The sequence below is a fragment of the Oryctolagus cuniculus genome, chromosome 4 (genome assembly GCF_051225735.1).
Source record: "Oryctolagus cuniculus isolate XC-2025 breed Fujian yellow rabbit chromosome 4, ASM5122573v1, whole genome shotgun sequence".
NCBI classification, from domain to species: Eukaryota; Metazoa; Chordata; class Mammalia; order Lagomorpha; family Leporidae; genus Oryctolagus; species Oryctolagus cuniculus.
In genome coordinates this window covers 32824051-32845407 of record NC_142870.1, presented here as the reverse complement: position 1 = coordinate 32845407, position 21357 = coordinate 32824051, and the positions used below count along the sequence as shown (strand labels likewise).

Sequence of the window (21357 nt, the reverse complement as noted above, 5' to 3'; positions counted from 1 at the left end):
TCAGCGTAGTGCACTGGCTGCAGCGCGCTGGCCGCAGCGGCCATTGGAGGGTGAACCAACGGCAAAAGGAAGACCTTTCTCTCTCTCTCTCTCTCTCTCTCACTGTCCACTCTGCCTGTCAAAAGAAAAAAAAAAAAAAAGTCCTTGAACACTAGACTTAGTGCTTTTCAGAACCATGGTCTCATGTACCACCCAAAGTCTTCGCCTTTGCTCATGAAGTGTGACATAACTTTGTAGCTCCGAATTCAGAACAACAAGAAAATGGCAATTCCATGATATATTCAAGAGCAACACCTGGGGGTAAACTTAACAACAATCAATTCTCGCTCTGTAGTATTCAAAATATAAGCCAAATTCTTGAGAAAAGGAGAAACAACAGTTTTTGTTGAATCCGGCTAACTTATGTGGAAACAGACTGGTAGAACAAGGTGAGAATGTGACCACAGCTATAATGACCACTGTAAAAATGAGTGTTGCTTTGATGCAAATCGTCCGGGGGTTGGGGGGAGGATGCAAACTGGAGGCTGGAAAACAGTGTCTTCCAAGTCAAGGGCCTGTTGTACAGCACAGTAGCATTCAAGTCAAAATCTCTGAGGGGTCAGAATGATTCAGATTGGGCAGAAGAAATATGTTATGCTTCACGGCTCTGCCCAGAATCTGACCCAAAAGCAAACTCTCCAGACTATAACAGGCACACACAAGTGTGCACTTATGGTCAATGTGTAGGTTCTTTCTGAGAGAAATAATGTACCTGTACCAGTTCTGATAGCAAAGCTGATAAGGAATCATGCCATGACTTCTGTATGAAGGAAATGGAGCCATCACCTGGTACCAGCACAGGGTCTGTGCAGTGCAGCAAGCAGTTCAGTGGTCAGACCATTGCCTTGCAACCTGGATCCCCTCGCAATGATTTGAGAGGCTATTGTAATGTTTTCATGCTATACAGATTAGTAGATATTGCTGGCCCTATAGCTATGTTTAAAAAAGCAAATTTTAGTGTAGAGCTCTATGAAAATATTACTGAATGGATTGTGGCTCTTTGGTGGGCATTATTACTTATGGGAATTGCCCTCATCATGTTAATTCCTGGATTTATTAAGATGTGCAGTGTTTATACTCCAAGTAATAATCCAAAGTTGCCTCTTTCTGAACCACTTCCAGACACCTTAATGAGGAGACCTCCAAAACGCATCAAGCAGCCCCAGGATCAGAAGCCCAGGAGAGTTACCAAATGAGACACACAAGCCATTAACTGAAGCTTTTGCCTTAGTTCTCCCTAGTGACTACAATGGAAAACTTTCCTCCAAAGATGTGAGCATAGTAATGGCACAGAGGCAGTGTTGGTCCCAGTAAGGCTTTTTATTATGCAGTAGGGAAATTATACATTTTAATTTGTATAACACAACTCACTGGATAAACCAACCACCCAGGATTCCCAAGATACCTGCAGTGCTCCTCATGATATGTCTTTTTTTCCTAACTTTGTATATAGTTCATAAATACAACATTAGGAACTTAGTAATTCTTCCCACCACACCTGCCCTCCCACACACTCTCCCACCCCTCTTCCTCCCTCTCCTGTTTAGTCCAAGAAAGAAAAAGATAAAAAGAAAGAAAGAAAAAAGAAGAAAAAATAAAATAAAAAACTAAGAAAACTGTCCCTCAGCCGTATAGAGAAGGGCTGTTCATTGTTACTGCTTCTGGAAAGTGACTTTGCTTTTTTTCCCCCTTCCTCTTTTCCCTTCCTTCCCCCCCTGCTTTTCTTTTAGAAACTTAATTATCTTTAAAGAAGAACCCAAGAATGATACATTTTTGCAAGCTCTTAAACATAACTAAAACTTATGAGACATAATACTATGCTCAATTTAATATACTAAAAGCAAATATTCTTGAGAATAAGTTTTACTATTAAGTCTCATGATACAACTCTTTGAGGACAGAGGTCCTGCATGAGAAGTTAGTGCACAGTTACTCTTGTTGTTTATTTAACAAATAACACTCTTATGTATAACATCAGTGATTACCCAAGGCTCTTGACATGAGCTCCCTCAGCTATGGAATCCTTTCGGGTCCACTAGCTCCACAGCACCATAAACAATGTGAAAGTTTTCTCCTCCCTTCATAGAAAAGTACATCCTTCTTTGTTGGTCACTTCTTTCCACTGGGATCTCACCCACAGAGGTCCTTTATGTGGAACATTTTTTGCCAGAGTATCTTGGTTTTCCATGCCTGAAATGCTCCCTCTGGGCTTTTCAGCCAGACTAGAATGCCTTGATGGCTGGTTCTGAGATTAGAGTGCTACTTAATGCTATTGTCATTCTGTGAGTCTGCTATATGGACTGCTTTCCCATATTGGAGCCCTCACTCCTTTTTAATTTTATCTATTATTATTTCCAGTTCTATTTATATAACCACTTGAACACTTGATCCCATCCATATGATCACTTTACCATTTAATCCTATCCATTTGATCTCTAATACACTTAAACTGCTATTTTTACCAACCAGCTTAAGGAATTTGGGGTCCCCTGGCAAGTTGTTAAGCTGTACTTTTAGAAGCAAGTCCCTAGGAATGTATGCAGGACTATAGTGCTTTGCAGTTACAAACTTCATACATTTCACAATTACAGCTTTAGGATCTTGGTGATTCTTCCCACTGTGCCCACCCTCCTACCCACCTTCCTCTTCCCTTTCTTATTCTCACTCTACTAAGATTCTCACTACTAAGATTAACTTTATACATATTAACTTTATACATATATGGTTAACTGTATGTTAAGTAAAGAACCCAACGATTCATATGAAAGAAAAAGATAAGGAAAATATTATAAAGGAAAAGAAAAGAAAAACAAAAATATAAAATAAAAGATTGTTCCTCAAGGATCAAGAGAAGGGATGTTCAAAGTCAGTGCTTCCCAAAGCATCAATTTCATTTCTACATGTTGACTTTAAGGTAGGTGCTCTAGTGTCTTAACCCCAGAGGGCGGAGTTGCACAGCATCCACAGGGGTGGTGCCTGTAGCCAGAAAGCACAGGTGTTCAAGGGTGATCAGAGTCCCAGAGTTCGTCTGGTGTTTCAGCTTCAAAGGGGCGGAGTCTCGGCTTGGGGAGAGCAGAGCCTCAGCACCCAGTGAGTGCAGGGCTGGCTGGGAGAACCCTTGTGCAGAAAGATCTGAATGCGGTGGGTTAACCCAGAGCTTTTGCTTAGCTGCACTAAGAATCTGTTCAGAGAGTCCCCCCTTGTTCTCCTCAGTCTGTGTTTTTTATATTTCTGGCCCATCAGTGTAGGGGTGATAAGGTCCCGAGGAGGATGTGTGCAGGCCATGGGTAATTCTTATCAAGTTCATGCAGATTTCCTGCAGTCAGCTTGGCTCTTGCTTATTTTTGTAAATATTATGGTGAAATGGTTTAATTTGCTGCTCCTTACAAAAGAGAAACCTATTAAGTCATCATCTCCAAACTAAACCCTCACAAATAACAGTTGAAGAGAAAATGGCAAGAGAGCAAATCCTCAGACCAGGTGGAATTACTTATATTTAAAAGCCTGAAAATTCCAATCTGTGAATATGGGGTGCAGTAGGAAAGGAACCCAATTTTCTTATGGACAGATATGTTTAACTTAATAGCACAAAGTCTTTAAATATTATTATGTGTCCCCCTGTTCACTGTTCTTTATTGCTGCATTTTCTTCAATTGCAGTCAAACTTGGCTCACAATGAACTTTTATCCCGAATCTAGGAGGCTTGATCACCTCAACATTGGACACATGACTTGGCAATGAACATACATGAAATACATGCAGACATGTATTTCCCATGTACACTATACTTCTTTGTGCAACTGTAAGCAGAAATTGCAATATGGGTATTTTTTCAGATTATAAAAATTTTCTACTCTTAATTAAAAGTTACTGGTTAGTTGATATATGCAGGATAACAGAAAATGGTGGTGTTCAATGGTCGAGGATTCTGTAATGCTTTACATAGGCAGTTTTTTTGGTAAATATTATATTTTCATTTTTTAAAGATTTATTTATTTATTTGAAAGGAGGAGTTATAGAGAGACAGACAGACACACACACACAGAGAGAGAGAGAGAGAGAGAGAGAGAGAGAAACTCTTCCATCCACTGGTTCACTCCCCAAATGACCACAACAACTGGAACTGGGCTGATCCAAAGCCAAGAACCAGGAGCTTCTTCCAGTTCTCCCAAGCAGGTGCAGGGGCCCAAGCACTTGGGCCATCTTCCACTGCTTTCCCAGACCAAAGCAGAAAGCCGGATTAGAAGTGGAGCAGCCAGGACTCGAACCACTGCCCATTAGGGATGCTGGCACTGGCCCATACAGGCAGTTTTGAAATGAGAATGAATTTACCTTTTCCTTATGATGGAGTTGGTTCAGTTACTCATTTTCCCTTTATCAAATGGCTGCTGTGAGCATGAGTGGCAATGCTAAAGATGAGAGTTGAGTGCTGTATTAATTGGACACAAGCAGCATACCACTTAGTTCCTTATGTGAATGTTTGATTCTGCTTATGTATTAGATAGTTTCTAACTCAATTGCATTTTTAATTGATTGGTGGAATTTTATTCTTGCCTTGGTAGAAATTATGTCAATGAAATCATTCCTTACATTTGTAGTCTACTTATTTGTGTTTTCTGTATATCTAAAATATGCTAATTGTGGTTTTATATGAAAAAGAAAAGGAAAGTTGTATCTTCATCAAAATATTTGAAGATTTTTTCAGCATATCATCACTGATAATTGGCAACCAGTATAGATGAGTAGTTATAATTACAGATAGGTCTTCTGATTTTTCCCTATAATACTTTAACAGTAATGAAGTTGAAACAGCACGATATCCCATTCAAATTTTATTTTTTAAGTAGATGTAAACAATTGACATTTTAAGAAAGAGAAAACAAAAATATTTAACATATTAATAGGCTTATTGCTATGTAGAAAATGGAAGGGGCATGATGGAAAAATTTTAATTTTGGGACATATTTATTGCTTCTGTTTTCTAACAACATGACAAATTAGAAATAAACATCTATGATTTTACTGCCTTCACATAGGAGGGAAAATTTAGGGAAGGGTAAAAAGATTCCTGTGTTTTGTTCCTGCCCTTTTTTCTTATTAGTATGAGGTTTAGACAATCATTTTTATAATGTGACACAAACTAAGAAGGACAAAAATGGTAGATGAAATAATGGGATCTCTTTCTTGTAAACTTGTACAATGTATGGTAACTGTTTTTCAAAATACAGCTTTTTTTTTGCATGCATTAGAGGCAAATTTTATACATGAAACCTTAGACTATAAATCTAAGCAAACAAGCAAGTAGATGTATAGTAAACATATTAAATCATTTATGTGCCTTTGTTTTTAGACTGTGCAAACGTTGGAAGTGGGTTTGCATTTCTAAATGGTGACTTGCATTCTGCTCTTAGTAACTTCCTGAGTGTGGTGGATTTTGGAACATGTACATTTTTTACTTGTAATGTTGTCCTGTGATAGGGTTTTGGCAGGTAGACACTGACCTATTTTATTTTGAGTTTAAGTTAAATGTCTTCTGAAAAGAGATATGTGCACTGTGCACTTTGCACTGCAAATCAAGATGTGCTAAAACAAATGGATCAAGACACATGAGATCTAATACTACTGTCAGTTTCATGTCCACTCTGTTTTACACAGTATCTCTTTTGTTCTTTTTGGACATTATTACTAGAAATTGCGAAACAAAGTATGTTGCAAAGATGTGAATTTTTGAAGCTTAAAATACATTAATAAATTGACTTGATGGAAACAATATTTCCATTCTTTCATTTTTAGTGTAGATCATTATTTTCTTGTAAAGATTTCAAGGATGTATTAAAATATTTTCTTTTGCTGCATGTAATATCTCTTTCTAATGAGCTATTGTTTAATTTCTTGATAATTAAGTTTACTTAATCTTTGAACATTTTCATAAATACTTACAGAAAGGTGAGAGAAATGGACTACTGTTAAAAACGTTATAGATGTTAAAATTAGAGGTACAGCATTTGGATTTCCATTGTTTTATTTGTTGACATTGGTTGCTCAGTAACTTATTAGGGAAAGTTACAGAGCTGTATTTGCAAGAGATTTTGCTGGACCCTTAACTGCTACAGTTGACGAGTATTGTTTCTTCTTTGCTCTTTTGTGGCAGCACCATTCTGTTTTGTCATCAGCACAACTTCCCCTCCACTAGTTAGTGACAGAAATGTCTCTGATGTACTGTGCAAAAAACAAAAATGAGTATTAAATACCACCGTAGCCATAGAACCCCGTATTTGTACGGATTCTGGCATCCAGTGAACTTCCAAGGCTGCCCTCTTGTGGGCACTCTGTTCCACCCAGACCTTGAATTAAGCCCTTTTGCTTGAAGTACGCAATGTTAGAGAAGGCGTGCCTTCCTGATTACTTATTTCCCAGATGGACTTTTCCTCTGTATTATTCATTCATTCAGTAAATTGATTTTGAGAGCCTCTATCCCCAGCCACAAATTATCTTTCTTTCAATCAATGTGGTGGAAACTCCCTATGTTTTTGATCTATTAAACAACCCTTTACTTCTTTTCCAGTATAGATATAAATCTCAGTTCTTTTTCAGTTATTAATGTATTCACTGGGAATTTTAAATGGATAGGGAATAAAATCAATGGATTTCTATCAGAATTCTTAGTAAGAAGTTATCAGTAATTATTCATGAGGATGTTGGTTTCAAAATACAAATAATAAATACTTTTTGCATGCATAAAGGGAAACATTAGCTTCATGAGGCCTTTCCAATATTCTTATTTCTCTAAATTCCCATGGCCCTTCTTAGCTATTTTTACACTTAAAATCCACCTGTATTTGTGTGTGCACAACTAGATAGTAATTACGTTGAGAACTGAGATTTTTAAAATTTTTTTATCTTTCCACATTTTTGGAAGAATCCTATTCATCAGTATTCATTGATGTGTTGATGTGCTTTGGTATTGATAGCATTCAGATGGTTCAGCATTATAGAGGTGCCATCAATGGAGAGAGTTCAATGTATAATGCATCAGATTTGCTTGCAATTTTATATTTAACAAGCTATGAAAGGCACTTGTTTGCTTGGGAAACAAATGTTACTCTTTGACAATACTTCATGAATTCTAAAGCTATGAACTTCGGCCAATAATTTTATGTCCTCACCTCCTCATGTCTCTCTCTCTCTCTCTCTATATATATATATACACACACACACACACACATATACATATATATAAATGACTCCAGTACATAAATAACCTCATATATTTTCCTAAATATATAAATATTTATTTTAACAATTATCAGATCCATAATCTTTGGAATGCTAAAATATTTTGCTTCTTTTTTTACAGGCTCTCCTGTTATCAAATGTTTCTAGAAAACAAAATTCTACTGGGGAAATTATTAACTTAATGTCAGCAGATGCCCAGCAGCTCATGGATTTGACAGCAAACCTCAATCTCCTTTGGTCAGCTCCATTTCAAATCCTGATGGCCATATCACTCCTCTGGCAGGAGCTGGGTCCTGCAGTATTAGCAGGCATGGCAGTCCTGGTGCTTGTCATACCAATAAATGCTTTAGTGGCAATTAGAGTGAAAAAGCTGAAGGTAAGAAATTGACTACTCCATTATATGTATATAATCCAAAATTATTTGCTCAATCAATATCAAATGGACATCCATCCTGTGCCTACATAACTGACAATTTCCAGTTCCTATAGGGTTGGTGGGACAGACAAGCATCAAGCAAAGAAATAAACAGGCACATACAGAGGTAGACAATTTGACACAATGGATTAAGTTTCAGCTTGGGACATCTGCAGCCTATATCAGAGTGTGTGGTTCCAGTCCTGGCTACTGGGTGCTTACAACTCAGCTTCCTGCTAACACACCTGGGAGGTGCTGGATTACAGCCCAAGTACAGATGGAATTCCTGGTTCCTGGATTTGGCCTGGCCTACCTACCCCTGGCCATTGTGGGCATTTGAGGAATGAATTAGCAGACTGAAATCTCTCTTTTACTCTGTCTCTTCCTTTATCTTTGTCACTCTGCCTTCTAAATAAATAAATATGTCTTTAAGAAAAGAGATATACTCAAGTGCTCTTCCAAAATATATGGAAAATGCATATTATGAACAACTGTGGATAAATTCTAAAACTATTTTTCACCAAAACAAAGTTTGTCTTTTAATTCTGTTTTCCATATACTTTTTGAAGGACACTTTATAGCATGGTGCCTTGTGGTAATTTGTACATGAAGAAAAGTAGTAGGATGAGGTGACAGAGAACCAAGTTTGTCGTTTTACCTAGAGCAGTAGGAAAGTTCTCAGAAGGAAAATGACCTATCAGTGGGGTAAAGGAATAATCTAAGTGAATGTCTGAATCAAGGATGCATCAAGAGAGGGAACCGAACGTGCACAGCCTGGGGTCAGAGCGTGCTAGACTGTCTGATGGCGAGGGCTCCTGGGCTGAAAGGAGCCAGGACTGTCGCATACAGCCAGTGCACAGCTAACGTGTCACAGAATTAGCTTACTATTCTTTCTTCACGTTCAGTCACTCATTCAACTTACTGTCAGTAAACCTTGTGATGTCCTACTGTGTGGTAGACACAGGGCACCAGGATGCAGCACAAGGGAAACATCAAGGTTCTCTGTGCTGAAGCAGATTAAAGAAATGTACATGTGTGTATGCAGCAGGACCTCCTTACTCACTAGGGAGTTTCTGGACAAAAGGATGATTCACATCCAGGCAGAATGAAGTGGATCAGCAGGAGGCTTCATAACACTACCTAGAAAAGCACACAATGGAAACTTTATGAATTGTTTAGTGATGGAATTTTAATTTCACATTTTTAGACCGTGTTTGACCATGGGTACCTGACAACACAGAAAGGGAAACCCTAGGATCAGATCAGGAAGGTTGGCTCCATATATCGTTCATACATCCACTTGTGTGTCATGAATAGGAATACATAGATCATCAATCCATTAGTACATCAATTACTACACAATCCATCAATACATTATCCATGCACATGTGTACAATGAATAATACATGAAGATGTACATCTAGGAAACTGTTTTTATAAGCATAGAAGTAATCCAGAGATAACGCAGCAATCATGGCATTAGATGGAGGGGAGGAAAGTTTATTACTTTAATTTGTTTACATGCTGAAAATCTGTACTTTATAGTTTTATGAAATTTTCAAAAACTTGTGACATCTTTAAAGAGGAGAACTAGAAGATAGCATTATAAATATGAACAAGAAGTATTAAACACTAGTGGTTAAAATAGCTGGTTTGTTTGTAATTACAATGAATATCTCTTTTTTTTTTTTTTTTGACAGGCAGAGTTAGACAGTGAGAGAGAGAGAGACAGAGAGAAAGGTCTTCCTTCCATTGGTTTACCCCCCAAATGGCCGCTATGGCTGGAGCACTGTGCCAATCCGAAGCCAGGAGCCAGGTGCTTCCTCCTGGTCTCCCATGTGGGTGCAGGGCCCCAAGCACTTGGGCCATCTTCCACTGCCCTCCCAGGCCACAGCAGAGAGCTGGCCTGGAAGAGGGGCAACCGGGACAGAATCCGGTGCCCCAACTGGGACTAGAACCCGGTGTGCCAGCGCTGCAGGCAGAGGATTAGCCAAGTGAGCCGTGATGTCGGCCTATCTTTGTTGGTTTTTAAAAATGTATCCTTCATTTTAAATGGTGTCATTTAAACCAATTTATTAGTAATGGAAATACATTATTGGGATGTTATTCTGTAGTCTTAGAATCTTCAAGGGGACTTCAATATTATATGCATAGACATTAATCAGAATATATGCCTTTAAATGGCAAAAACAATGATATGGGTGTTAACTTGTAAATGTGATCATTAAGATACACACATGCTTATTATTATATATGTAACAAACAGTGGCAATGTTAGGGGAGGGGATCTTTAATAAGGAATGCAGAAGCAGTGACAGAAATAAAATCCTATGATAATTGTTAAACAATTGAATAAGTATACAATAATAAAATAAAATGTATAAAAAGGTATGGAATTTGAAAATGTATATTTTGAAGGGGGCAGTGGGCACAGCAGCTGAGGTGCTGCTTAGGACACCCACATCCTACTGTGGAGGACCGAATTCATGTCCTGGCTCTACTTCTGATTCCAACTTCACACTGCTGCACCCCCTGGGAGGCAGCCCGGTCCCTGCCATGCACCGGGGAGAGCAGACTGAGTTTTGGGTACCTGAATTCAGCCCGTCTGAGCCCTGGCTGTTGCCCTTGCAGTGGGTGGTGAACCAGTGAGCAGAAGAATGCTCTCCCACTCTTGCTCTCACTCTTGCTCTCTCTCCCAGGCAGATAAATAATAAATGAAAACACGCGTTTTAACTACTGAATTTCCAAAGAACAAGAGAAATTTTTAGAGATCTTCATTTTTATCTTACTACATTTCTGTAACAGAAATGTGTATGTATATCTTTAGATTATACTTAGGGAGTTTTGGGAAATTTATCTCATTTTAGTAGAATATGGATATTATTTTTACTATACATTTTTAAACAACTCATATCTAAATAAATATATTTTCTACTGTTTTTATTGCTTTCATTTTGCTGCCTACTATTTTTTTGAAGATTTATTTATTTGAGAAGTAGAGTTACAGACAGAGAGGAAAAGACAAAGAGAAAGGTCTTCCACCCACTGGTTCACTCCACAAATGGCCACAATGGCCAGAGATGGGCTAATACAAAGCTGAGAGCCAGGAGTTTCTTCAGGGTCTCCCACATGGGTGCAGGGGCCCACGTACTTGGGCCATCTTCTACTGCATTCCCAGGCCTTAGAGAACTAGATTGGAAGAGGAGCAGCCGGGGCTAGAACCAGCGTCCATATGGGATGCTGGCACTGCGGGCAGAGGCTTAGCCCACTATGCCACCAGGCTGGCCCCGTGCTGCCTACTTTTAAGTTGCCTGTTTATTTTTTCTAACATGTCCAAAGAATAGTGTTGTCTAAATATTATATGCTTTTCTGTATAAGTACCGTGTGCTACCGATTGTGCCACTGGGGCTCCACTTTATACTATGCTTTTCTGAGCTAAATCTTATATAGAGAAAATAAACTATTTAAAAACATCTGTACATTAAGTGAAAATGGTACCAGCTTCATAAAATATGGTTTTGTTTTCTTTCCATCAATAGAAAAGCCAAACGAAGAACAAAGATAAACAAATAAAACTACTCAAAGAAATCTTACATGGAATTAAGGTAATGAAAGAGGGATATGCTTTTGATTTTAGTATTCAGAGTATAACAATAAGTAACCAATGAGGCTCACACTGGTCTTAATATCTCAAAATAACAGCCAAGAGATTTTCAAAACGTTCATGGCAAATACATGTTATGAAATAAATGTATAGATTTCAATTTTTTTCCAACAAAATGTCATTTTCCATGAATTTTTTGAAGTCTCCTTATATACATGTAAGTGTTGAGAATGGATTTTAGATTTCAAATCTAAGGGGATTTTTATTACTAAAATATCATTTAAATGCAAAGTCAAATAAAACGCAGGCATTTTCTTTTCGTTTCTTACTCAGCAACCCAACACAAATATCCTAAAAGACAAAAAATGTTGCTCACTTTAAGAAAGTATGTGAAAAAGAGAAGACGATGCAGGCAAGAGTGGCAATGACATTGTCATCAATATAAAACCAGAGTTGTACATGGGAAGTGATGAGATGTTATTGGGATTATTTATGTCAGACAGAAATAAACATATAAATGAGATTCTACAAAAGCTACCTTGCAAATTATTTTTGCCCAGGAGAGTCTCCCCATTCATTTCTCTGTACTAAAATGAGTGAAACAGCATGAATTTTTTCTATATAATTATATGTATCATTTAAAATTCTGTTGCACCTAGATTATGCATAATCAGATTTTTCCATGAAGCAAAATTAGCATTGACATTTATATAGGAAATTCCCTGTATATGATGCTTCTATTATTATATACACAAGATATCCCCATTACACACACACACACACACACACATTCATGCATGCATACATACATACACACTTTGATTCGTGTTAGAATTAGCAAATCCTCTATGTAATGTGCTGCATAGAAATTTCATAAAAATCTAAATTACTAAAGTGGAATAAATTTTTAGAGTAAAGATACCTAGAAAAAGGACTGGTAGCCACTTATCTTTCAGAAATTAGGTAGGCTCAAGTAGCTCTGAAATTTTGCTCAATTATTTAGTATAGTCGCATATTCCAAAGTGATAGGATCTAAATGCAGCTCTTAGCAGGTTAACTAATAGCCCTTACATCCAAAAAAATAAGTATCACAATATCTGTATATAGGTTAGTGTCATAATATGTGTATATGGGTTTTAAATATTGATATTCACAAAAAGAAATTTTGTATTTTGTTAATAAGACTAGTACACTCTAGGTAATGGAAGAATATTTCCTCAAGAACTGAGCATAGTCCAAGACTTCATGTAGGAGCCCCACCCAAACTAGGTTAGGAAATCTGTCCAAATGGCAATCAATTATTATAGTTTAAAAGTAGAAGCAGTCAGAAATTCCTGGGATCTGATAACAGGTGCCATAAAGCCTCTCTCTGAAAATACTGTAATAGCTGCCATTTATGGAACATTTTCTATATGGCAAACATTATGCTTATCACTTTCTATCTGTTTGCTGAAATAAATAAACACAAGAAAAAAGATTTCTCATGCTCACTTTACAAATCAGGAGGCAAAGACTTGGAGCATATAAGTGACATGTCTACATTTACGGAGTCAGTGACAGCCAGAGAGGAAGGGTGATTTATGTTTAAAAAAAAAGGGGGGGAGCCACAGATGATTGAGGAGACTGGTAAATCTGATACCCATAGAGCATTCTGGCAGCAGCTGGTGCTGCAGTATTGAGTCTGAATGCTGTCTGGAGGCAAGATTTCTTTCTAATAGGAGAAGCTCTTCATCTTCTCACAAAGCCTCTGACCTACCTATAGCATGGACTCCACTCTTATGAGGGTGATCTGCTTTACTCAGTCTAGCACATCAAATGCTAATCACCTCTGGGAAACAACGGAGGGACAAATCTACACTGGTGTTCGATCAAACAGCTGGGCACCATGGCTCAATCAAGTAGACACATGAGATTAAGCAAAGAGTGCAGTGCGAACACAGGTCTGTCTCACTCTTAGTCTACACAGTGTGCCAGCGTGTGATCCTGCTTCCCCATACTTTCTGTGTCTGAAAATAGTTTACAATCTCACAACCCCAGTCATCTTGCAGAGCATGGCTTGAGAATTTTAATCAGTCTTAGAGAAATTGCAGAGCCAGGGAGAAGAGCTTAGCTATGAAGAAATGGGGAGTGGATAGAGGTGAGAGTTGGGCAGGCCAAAGAGTGACAGGATTAGCCAGACACAGGCTGCCATGGAGCACCTGCCTAGAGCTGGGATGTTGCCAAAGTGTGCCTCAGAAATAGTTTGTTGATGAGTAAGAGAGACATGAGGCTGGGGGATAGTGTTTCCCCACCTAAAAAAAAAATCCATAATTTAAGGAAACATTTTGATTCATCCAGAAGTAGGAGCAACTTACTTTTCTGTATGAGTATGCTGTTTGTTATCTTCATAATTGTGTGTGTGTGTGTCTGGCATATCTTGTATGGATACATTTTTTTTCTTCTGTGATGTTGTCAGTCATTGCCTAACTCCTTTACAGATTCTGAAACTTTATGCGTGGGAACCTGCCTATAAAGATAAGATTATCAAAATTAGAGATCAGGAATTGGAGTTTCAAAAATCAACTAGGTATCTTGCTGTATTTTCTATGCTGACATTAACTTGTGTTCCATTCTTGGTGAGTCTATATAAAACTTTCTATTTTCATTTTAAATTTTAATGTGCAGATTGATTTCAAAATTACCTAGAATTAATTTGAATATGCTAAAAACCTTCTATACCTAAAATAAAATTTTCAAGAAATGCAGTCATTAATTTATGTAGATTAGAGAACCAAAGTTTTAGACCATGGGAAAATATCATGAGTGCTCTCACTGGTGTGTAGTGTTCATTAGTGGAATTTTATGTATTGAAAAATTTCTCACAAATTGAGCATATGCCTTCCTAACTCTTAAAAATATTACCTGTATTTCAGAGCTTCATTCTAGCTCTAAAGTTTGATTTGTAAGGCTAATCCCTTTTAAGACGAACACAAAGACACATTGTACAGAGCTGGGAAGAGAAGTAACATCTATTGAGTGTTTTCACTGTGTACCAGACAAGTTATATACATTACTGTAGTTCATTAACACAATAATAAGGCATCCATTTCCTCATTACAAAAGAGAAATGTCATTTCACAGCAGTTGGAAACACCCTTTTTCCACATGAAACCTGTAAGAGCAAATAGAAATCTTGTAAGCCATGATTTATTCACATGTTAAGAAAAGCATGATAATTTTGTTAGAATATATGCACAAACAATTGAAAATGTGTTTACATAAAACTCTCCATTTTAGAGAAAATATAAAATGGTATATATATTTAACAGTTTTAGGTGTTTTTTTTTTTTTTTTTTTCCATTTTATTTGAATGGAAGAGAGAGAGAGACAGAGAGAAACAGAGATCATCTATCCTCCTGGTCCGCTCCCTAAATGCCCAAAACCAGGAGCCTGGAACTCAGTCTTGGTCTTCCATGTGGGCAGCAGGGATCCGACTACTTGAGACATGGTCTGCATTACCAGGAAGCTGGATGTCAACAGGTGTATCCAAGCCTCCAACCAGGTGCTCCGATAAGGGTTATAGGCACCAAAAACAGCACTTAACCACTGCATCAAATGCCCACCCATGGTATATATTTTAAATGGTAGCAAAAATTCTAGTAAAAGAAGGACATGTCTTATAGAGCTAGGTCATGTGGTCTCAAGGGTATAATTGTCTAAGATTCATGAATTTATAATCTGTACTAAACCTATATTTCATTTTCCTCAGCAGTAGTATTAAACTTCAATAAACAGAATTTTTTTTCTAATTTTTGTGACTGTAACTCAATGTTATTAGTAACAAACATATGGAAAAAATCTGTATTTTTTTAGGTGTCTCTGGCTACTTTTGGCATCTATTTCTTACTGGATGAAGAAAATATTTTAACAGCCACTAAAGTGTTCACATCTATATCGTTGTTTAATATTTTGAGGATTCCTCTGTTTGATTTACCAGTAATAATCTCAGCTGTGGTCCAGGTAAATTCAGAGTGCCATTAAACTAAGAATGATTCCTCTACTGAAATCTATACTTCTAAGATATTTTCTTTAAATGTTTATTATGCTTTTTGTGGGGTTTAGTATATTTTAATACACATATATAATGTCACAAAGTCTGGTGATCAAAGCAGTGTTGCCATATCCATATCCTTAAGTATTTTTTTAAATTTTGGTTAACATAACGTAATTGTGTCTTTTCTCTTTACCTTATTTCACTTTTGCAGTTATTTAAATGCCACATTCAAAATTAGTCTCCCTGAATTAATGAGTCACCGGGAACATTATGCAATGGAAAGAATCATGTCTTCCTTCTTTATGCTTTTCTCCCAGGAGAGGCTCCCCACCCCCCAGGCCACTGAGGCCCTGTTTCTCTACTTCCCTCCCCCATCCTTCTCCCTTCCTGGCCACTGTGTTCTTGAACTATGCTCACATGTGTGTGTGTGTGTGTGTGTGTTTCTCACCATTTAAAAAATAAACTATCACTTTGTGCACCATAAAACAAACAAAAAAGCTGGTGTTAGCCACTCTGCCACCCAAAGGTTCATTTTCTATTGTCAGCTGAAAAGTTCTAACTAGGTGCTTTGTGGGGAACTGGATCTGAGTTTTTCCCAGCGTTCAGAGCATTCCATCTGTACTCAATGAACGAGCAGGGGGGAAAGAGTGCTGATAGTACCAGTCTGCCAACACACCACCCCTGGGATGCCTGGTTCAGCCTGCCTTTAGTTATCGTCTCCAATCCCTGAGTCTGTTTAGATATTACAATGAGTAGAAGACTGCTAAAAACACAGGGAATCCACAAAAGTGTGTTCCTTGTCTGTTGTACTCTGAGACTTAATTAAAATTTTGAATGCCAGGTGAGCCTTGTCGGAATATCTTCCATTTGAATCCCTTTCTGCAGGTCTGTGTTCATAAACAAGTGACTCTATGCTTATTGGTGCCAACCCTTTAATCTAAGAATTTTGCCTTTAAATTATTTTGTTGTTATTTGAATAAGACATAACGATTGAATGGGAAATACCAAGTAAGGCATTTTTGTAACACCCTAGCTTTTCCATATCATGTTACATGTAACAACCAACAGAGGGCATCGACGTACTATCAATGTGATACTTTTGGCATCTGTTTTCACAGCAGTTTCCTTGAAGAAAATGTCAGTTGTTGAGTAATAGTTTTGTTTTGCTTTCAAAATTAGAATCCAGCTACAGGTCTGGTATTCTAAAGTATTCTTTAATTCCTAGTAATAGTCTGCCACCTTCACTTGACAAATAAGGAGATCAATTGTTTGAAGGGCAATAAAATAAAAAATAAATAGAAAAGATAGAAAAAATAGAAAAGAGAAAAAAAACCATGTGTCTTAATATGACAGACACTTAGTGAACATAACTACAGCCCTAATACATTTACCTGTTAACACACAAGTCTCCTAGCAGAATGTAAATAAATTATACTTGAGACTTCATTGAAGTCACTTCCAGGGGAGAAAATGCTATTTTATTTATGCTAACAGTAGCTAAATATTCTATATATTTTTTATTGTAACAATATTTATTATCATTAAAACTAAAGTGCAGTTTGTTTTATTATTAGAAACAGACTTCATTCAACAGTCTTGAAGTTGTCCTTAAAACTTTATCTTATTAAGCCCAATGAAATACCACTTTGTATCTATTAATTAGTATGTCTATTATCAAGCACATCAGAAGATACAAGTGTTGGAAAAGTGGTGAAGAAAATGGAGGTTTTGTTTGCTATTGTTGGGAAGGTTAACTGGTACACCATTATGGAAAACAATATGTAGTTCCCTCAAGAGATCAAAAATAGAACTAACATATGACCCAACAATTCCACATCTGGGTATATATATAAAGGAAACAAAATCAGTATCTTGAAAAGATATCTCTGCCATGTTCTTTATAGCTTTATTCATGGTTGCAAAGATATAAATATAACCTAAGTGACCAATGACAAATGGATAGGTACAGAAAATGTGTATTGTGTATAAGTATATGTGTAAAAATGAAATGTCTAATACCTATATATATGTATATGTATGTATGTATACCTGTGTATCTATCTCATAGCTATTGTGTGTGTAGATACACACACACAGAGGAATATTTTCCAGTCTTAAAGGATATCCGGGGCAGGCACTGTGGTGCAGTGGGTTAACGTCATGGCCTGAAGCACCTGCATCCCATATGGACACCGGTTCTAGTCCCGGCTGCTCCTCTTCTGATCCAGCTCTCTGCTATGGCCTGGGATAGCAGTAGAAGATGGCCCAAGTCCTTGGGCCCCTGCACCCACGTGGGAGACCCGGAAGAAGCTCCTGGCTCCTGGCTCTTGGCTTCGGATCGGCACAGCTCTGGCCATTGTGGCCACCTGAGGAGTGAACCAGCGGATGGAAGACCTCTCTCTCTGTCTCTACCTCTCTCTGTAACTCTGTCTTTCATATAAATAAAATAAATCTTTAAAACAAAATAAAGTATATCCTACCATTTGTGAATACATGATACTACCTTTTGCTCAGTGAAATAAACCAGACAGCAAAAGACAGCTAGTGCGTGATCTCACATATAGAATTGGAAAAGTTTGAATTCAAAGAAGCAGTGAGTAGCAGTGGTTGTTAGGGATGGAAAAAATGGAGATATTTGTGGAAGGTCATAAATTTTTCAGTTATAAAATGAATAAGTTCTGGAAACCGAATATCCAACATGGTGACACTGCTTAATAATAAGATATTCTCTACTTTACATTTGCTAAGAGAATACATGTTAAATATTCTTACCACACATAGAAAAGAAATAAAGATAAGCATGTGAGGTGATGCATGTTTAATTAGCCTGATTTCTATGTCATTAAAAACGTGAATGTGTATCAAAACATCACACTGTATACCTTACATACAATTTTTATTTACTTATCAATTACACTCAGAGAAGCTGGGGGAAAGTTAATCTCTACTTGTTAATCAGTATTATGGATTTTCTACAATAATAAGGAAATTCTATTTCTTCTCATGCCTTTTTTTTCTTTAAAGATTTATTTATTTTACTTGAAAGAGTTACAGAGAGGCAGAGGCAGAGCGAGAGAGAAACAGGTCTTCTATCCACTGGTTTTCTCCCCAAATGGCTACAATGGCTGGAGCTGGACTGATCCAAAGCCAGGAGCCAGGAGCTTCTTCCAAGTCTCCCAAATGTGTGCAGGGCTCAAGCTCTAGGGTCATCTTCTACTGCTTTCCCAGGCCATAGCAGAGAGCTGGATTGGAGGAGGAGCAGCCGGGACTAGAACCAGTGCCCATTTGGGATGCCGGCCCTGCAGACAGTGGCTTTTACCCATTATGCCATAGCGCTGGCCCCCTCGTGCCTTTTTAAATAGGTGATATCTATTTTGATACTTGAACCATGAAACCCTTTTTCATTTTAAGGAAGAAGGCGTCTACAGCATTAAAACAATCCAAGCCATGCTTGTAACACTGACATGGACATCTTCAGTTTGCATCGAATATTGTAATCAGACTGCAAATCACAGGAAAATCTTTGTGGTTAAAGCTCAATTTGAACCTCAAATAAATTCCATATGCTTGTTTTGATAGACAAGGATATCACTGGGCCGTTTGGAAGACTTTCTCAACTCTGAGGAGATTCTTCCTCAGAATATCGAAACAAACTATGCAGGAGGTCAGCATTTTCTCTTCACAGTCAATATTTATTTGACTCCTGGGTTGAAGAAAATTGGTCCTAAAAATGCATCATTGTCCTTTTTTTTCTTCATAGATTATGCCGTTGGATTCACAAATGCTTCTTTTTCCTGGGAGAAAGCAGGGATTCCAGTACTAAAAGAGTAAGTGATGTTTTGCAGAAACTATGTGTAAAATATTTAATATTGTGTTCCATGATATTCACGGATTTTGTTTCTTAGAGTATAAGAAGATGAGTTTACAGAAATTAATATGACTTTTTTTAAAATCTCTCATTGTGCCTTTCATTTTCATGGGAATGTTACCATCCATTTTTCTATTTGTTTCTCCACCTGCAACATTTGATTGCTCATGTCTGATTTGCATTTTAAAAAGCTAGATTTTTATAGAAGAAGGTAAAACATGACAATTTCTGGGATGATGCTCAGTGCTATATACAATGTCTTATATAAGAACGGACAGCATTAGCAAATATAACCAGGGCAGGCATTTGTCCTAACTGTTAAGATATCTTTGGGGGCTCCTGCATCTCATATTAGAGTGCCTGGGTATGAGTCCTGGCTCAGCTCCTTATTCCAGCTTCCTACTAATGTGCACCCTGGGAGGCAGCACGTTGATAGTTCCAGTAGTTGGGTCCTTGCTACCCATATGGGATACCTGAAATGAGTTCCTGGCTCCTGGCTTCCACCTGGCTCCTAGCCGCAACTAGGGTGTAAATTTAGGGAGTGAACCAGTAGATGGGAGATTTTGCTCTCTTTCTGTCTCTCAATGGAGTGAACATTTAGCTCAGTAGTTCAAATATTCATGTTCCACATTGGAGTACCTTGGATTGAATTCCAGGCTCCAGCTCCTGCCCAGCTTCCTGCTAACATGCCCTGGAAGGCAGCAGTGAGAGTTCAGTTAGTTGGGTTTCTACCACGTGGGAGACCTGGATTGTTTTCCAGCTCCTAATTTAAGTCCTAGTCAATGTTGGCACTTGAGGGAGTGAACCAGTGGCTGGGAGCTATTTCTCTTTCTCTCTCTCTCTCTCTCTCTCTCTCTCTCTCTCTCTCTCTCTCTTTCAGAAATAAAAATTATTTAAAGCATAGCAGAAAGTCATCTTTCTCTTTTTCTTGTCTTTCAGCTTGAACGTAAAGATTCCAGAGGGAGCTTTAGTGGCTGTGGTTGGGCAAGTTGGCTCTGGAAAGTCATCTGTGCTGTCTGCCATTCTAGGGGAAATGGAGAAGCTCACAGGAGTAGTCCAAAAAAAGGTAATGCTGGTGATTCTCTCTTTCATCTTCTCCTAATCTAAGAGGCGATAGCCAGCTTGTGGGCGTCAACAACCATCTATCAAATTGAGTTGATGCAAATATTTAATGGGCACTTCTAGTTTATAACAAACATCTCCATTTCCATAGCAATTTAATAGCTATGCATGGATCAGTATCAATTCTGTCCTCCACATACTTCAGCAGATCATTTATGAATGCTTATAGTAATTGTTTGACCATCTTCACTGAGTTGCAAATAATTGGAAATAAATGTTTGTGATGTATGTTACTGTTTGGTTAGGTTTTCAGTTATAATTCACTGCAAGATTTCCTAAGTAATTATGGCCATTTCATTGCTATTGTGTCTCCTAGCTGCTCATGGGTAGAATATTTGCCATAAAAAAACCTCCAAAAATAATAATATTAATAAAGTACATCTAAAATTCAGGCATTAGTCTATGGGGACACCCACTCTCAGCCATTTGTGCTATTAGTAAAGGTCATTAATAAGAAGAGTTGAATAAGTTCTTGAGCAGTTCTTTCTCCTTTGAAACAGTAGTCTATCCAGTCCGTTTTTGCTGAAACCTAACTAACTTAATAAAATAGAAACCCAGTCCTTCCTACTCACTTCTCACAAGATGGGAAAACTTTTTATATCTGAGAACAGTTTTATTCACACTCTCCTTTTTAAATTTTTTGGAAAAAATTAATTTTAAACCTTCTTTTATACTTCTTCACAGTATATATTTCCTCCTATCCTTATATCTTTTATGATTCCAGAAATGTCATGATTAATTTTTATTATTACTTTTCTCTCTGATTACTCTTCTCTAATATAGACTTTTTCTGATAATCTTACACTTGTTTTTTAACATCACATGTGCTGTCTTGTGGCCCTATGTTCTTTATGATGATTGCAAGCCACCATTTTTCTGTAGGCCAACACAATCATCAATTTTCCTAGTCTAGTGAGTATCCTTCACAAAATATTATAAAATGTTACTTTCTTTTAGTTTTTAAACTACTTTTACCATGTAATTACCGAACATATACTATTCACCTAGTACTTAGCACCAAGCAAACAAATATGTATAAG

The 21357-nt window shown here is 37.5% G+C and overlaps 1 protein-coding gene and 1 pseudogene across 3 annotated transcripts in view; both read left to right on the top strand.

Annotated features, from left to right (window-relative positions):
• Positions 1-21357, top strand: part of LOC100346553 (ATP-binding cassette sub-family C member 1) — a 105587-nt gene that overhangs the window by 35832 nt on the left and 48398 nt on the right. For all 3 annotated transcript variants that reach the window (XM_002716653.6, XM_008267130.5, XM_070071921.2), the window contains 7 exons: positions 7397-7651; positions 11230-11295; positions 13772-13909; positions 15147-15293; positions 18907-18991; positions 19088-19154; positions 20135-20261. In XM_002716653.6, the coding sequence (XP_002716699.4) occupies positions 7397-7651; positions 11230-11295; positions 13772-13909; positions 15147-15293; positions 18907-18991; positions 19088-19154; positions 20135-20261 (885 nt within the window). The remainder of the gene's footprint in view (positions 1-7396; positions 7652-11229; positions 11296-13771; positions 13910-15146; positions 15294-18906; positions 18992-19087; positions 19155-20134; positions 20262-21357) is intronic.
• LOC103350613 (disintegrin and metalloproteinase domain-containing protein 10 pseudogene) lies at positions 145-1369 on the top strand (annotated as a pseudogene).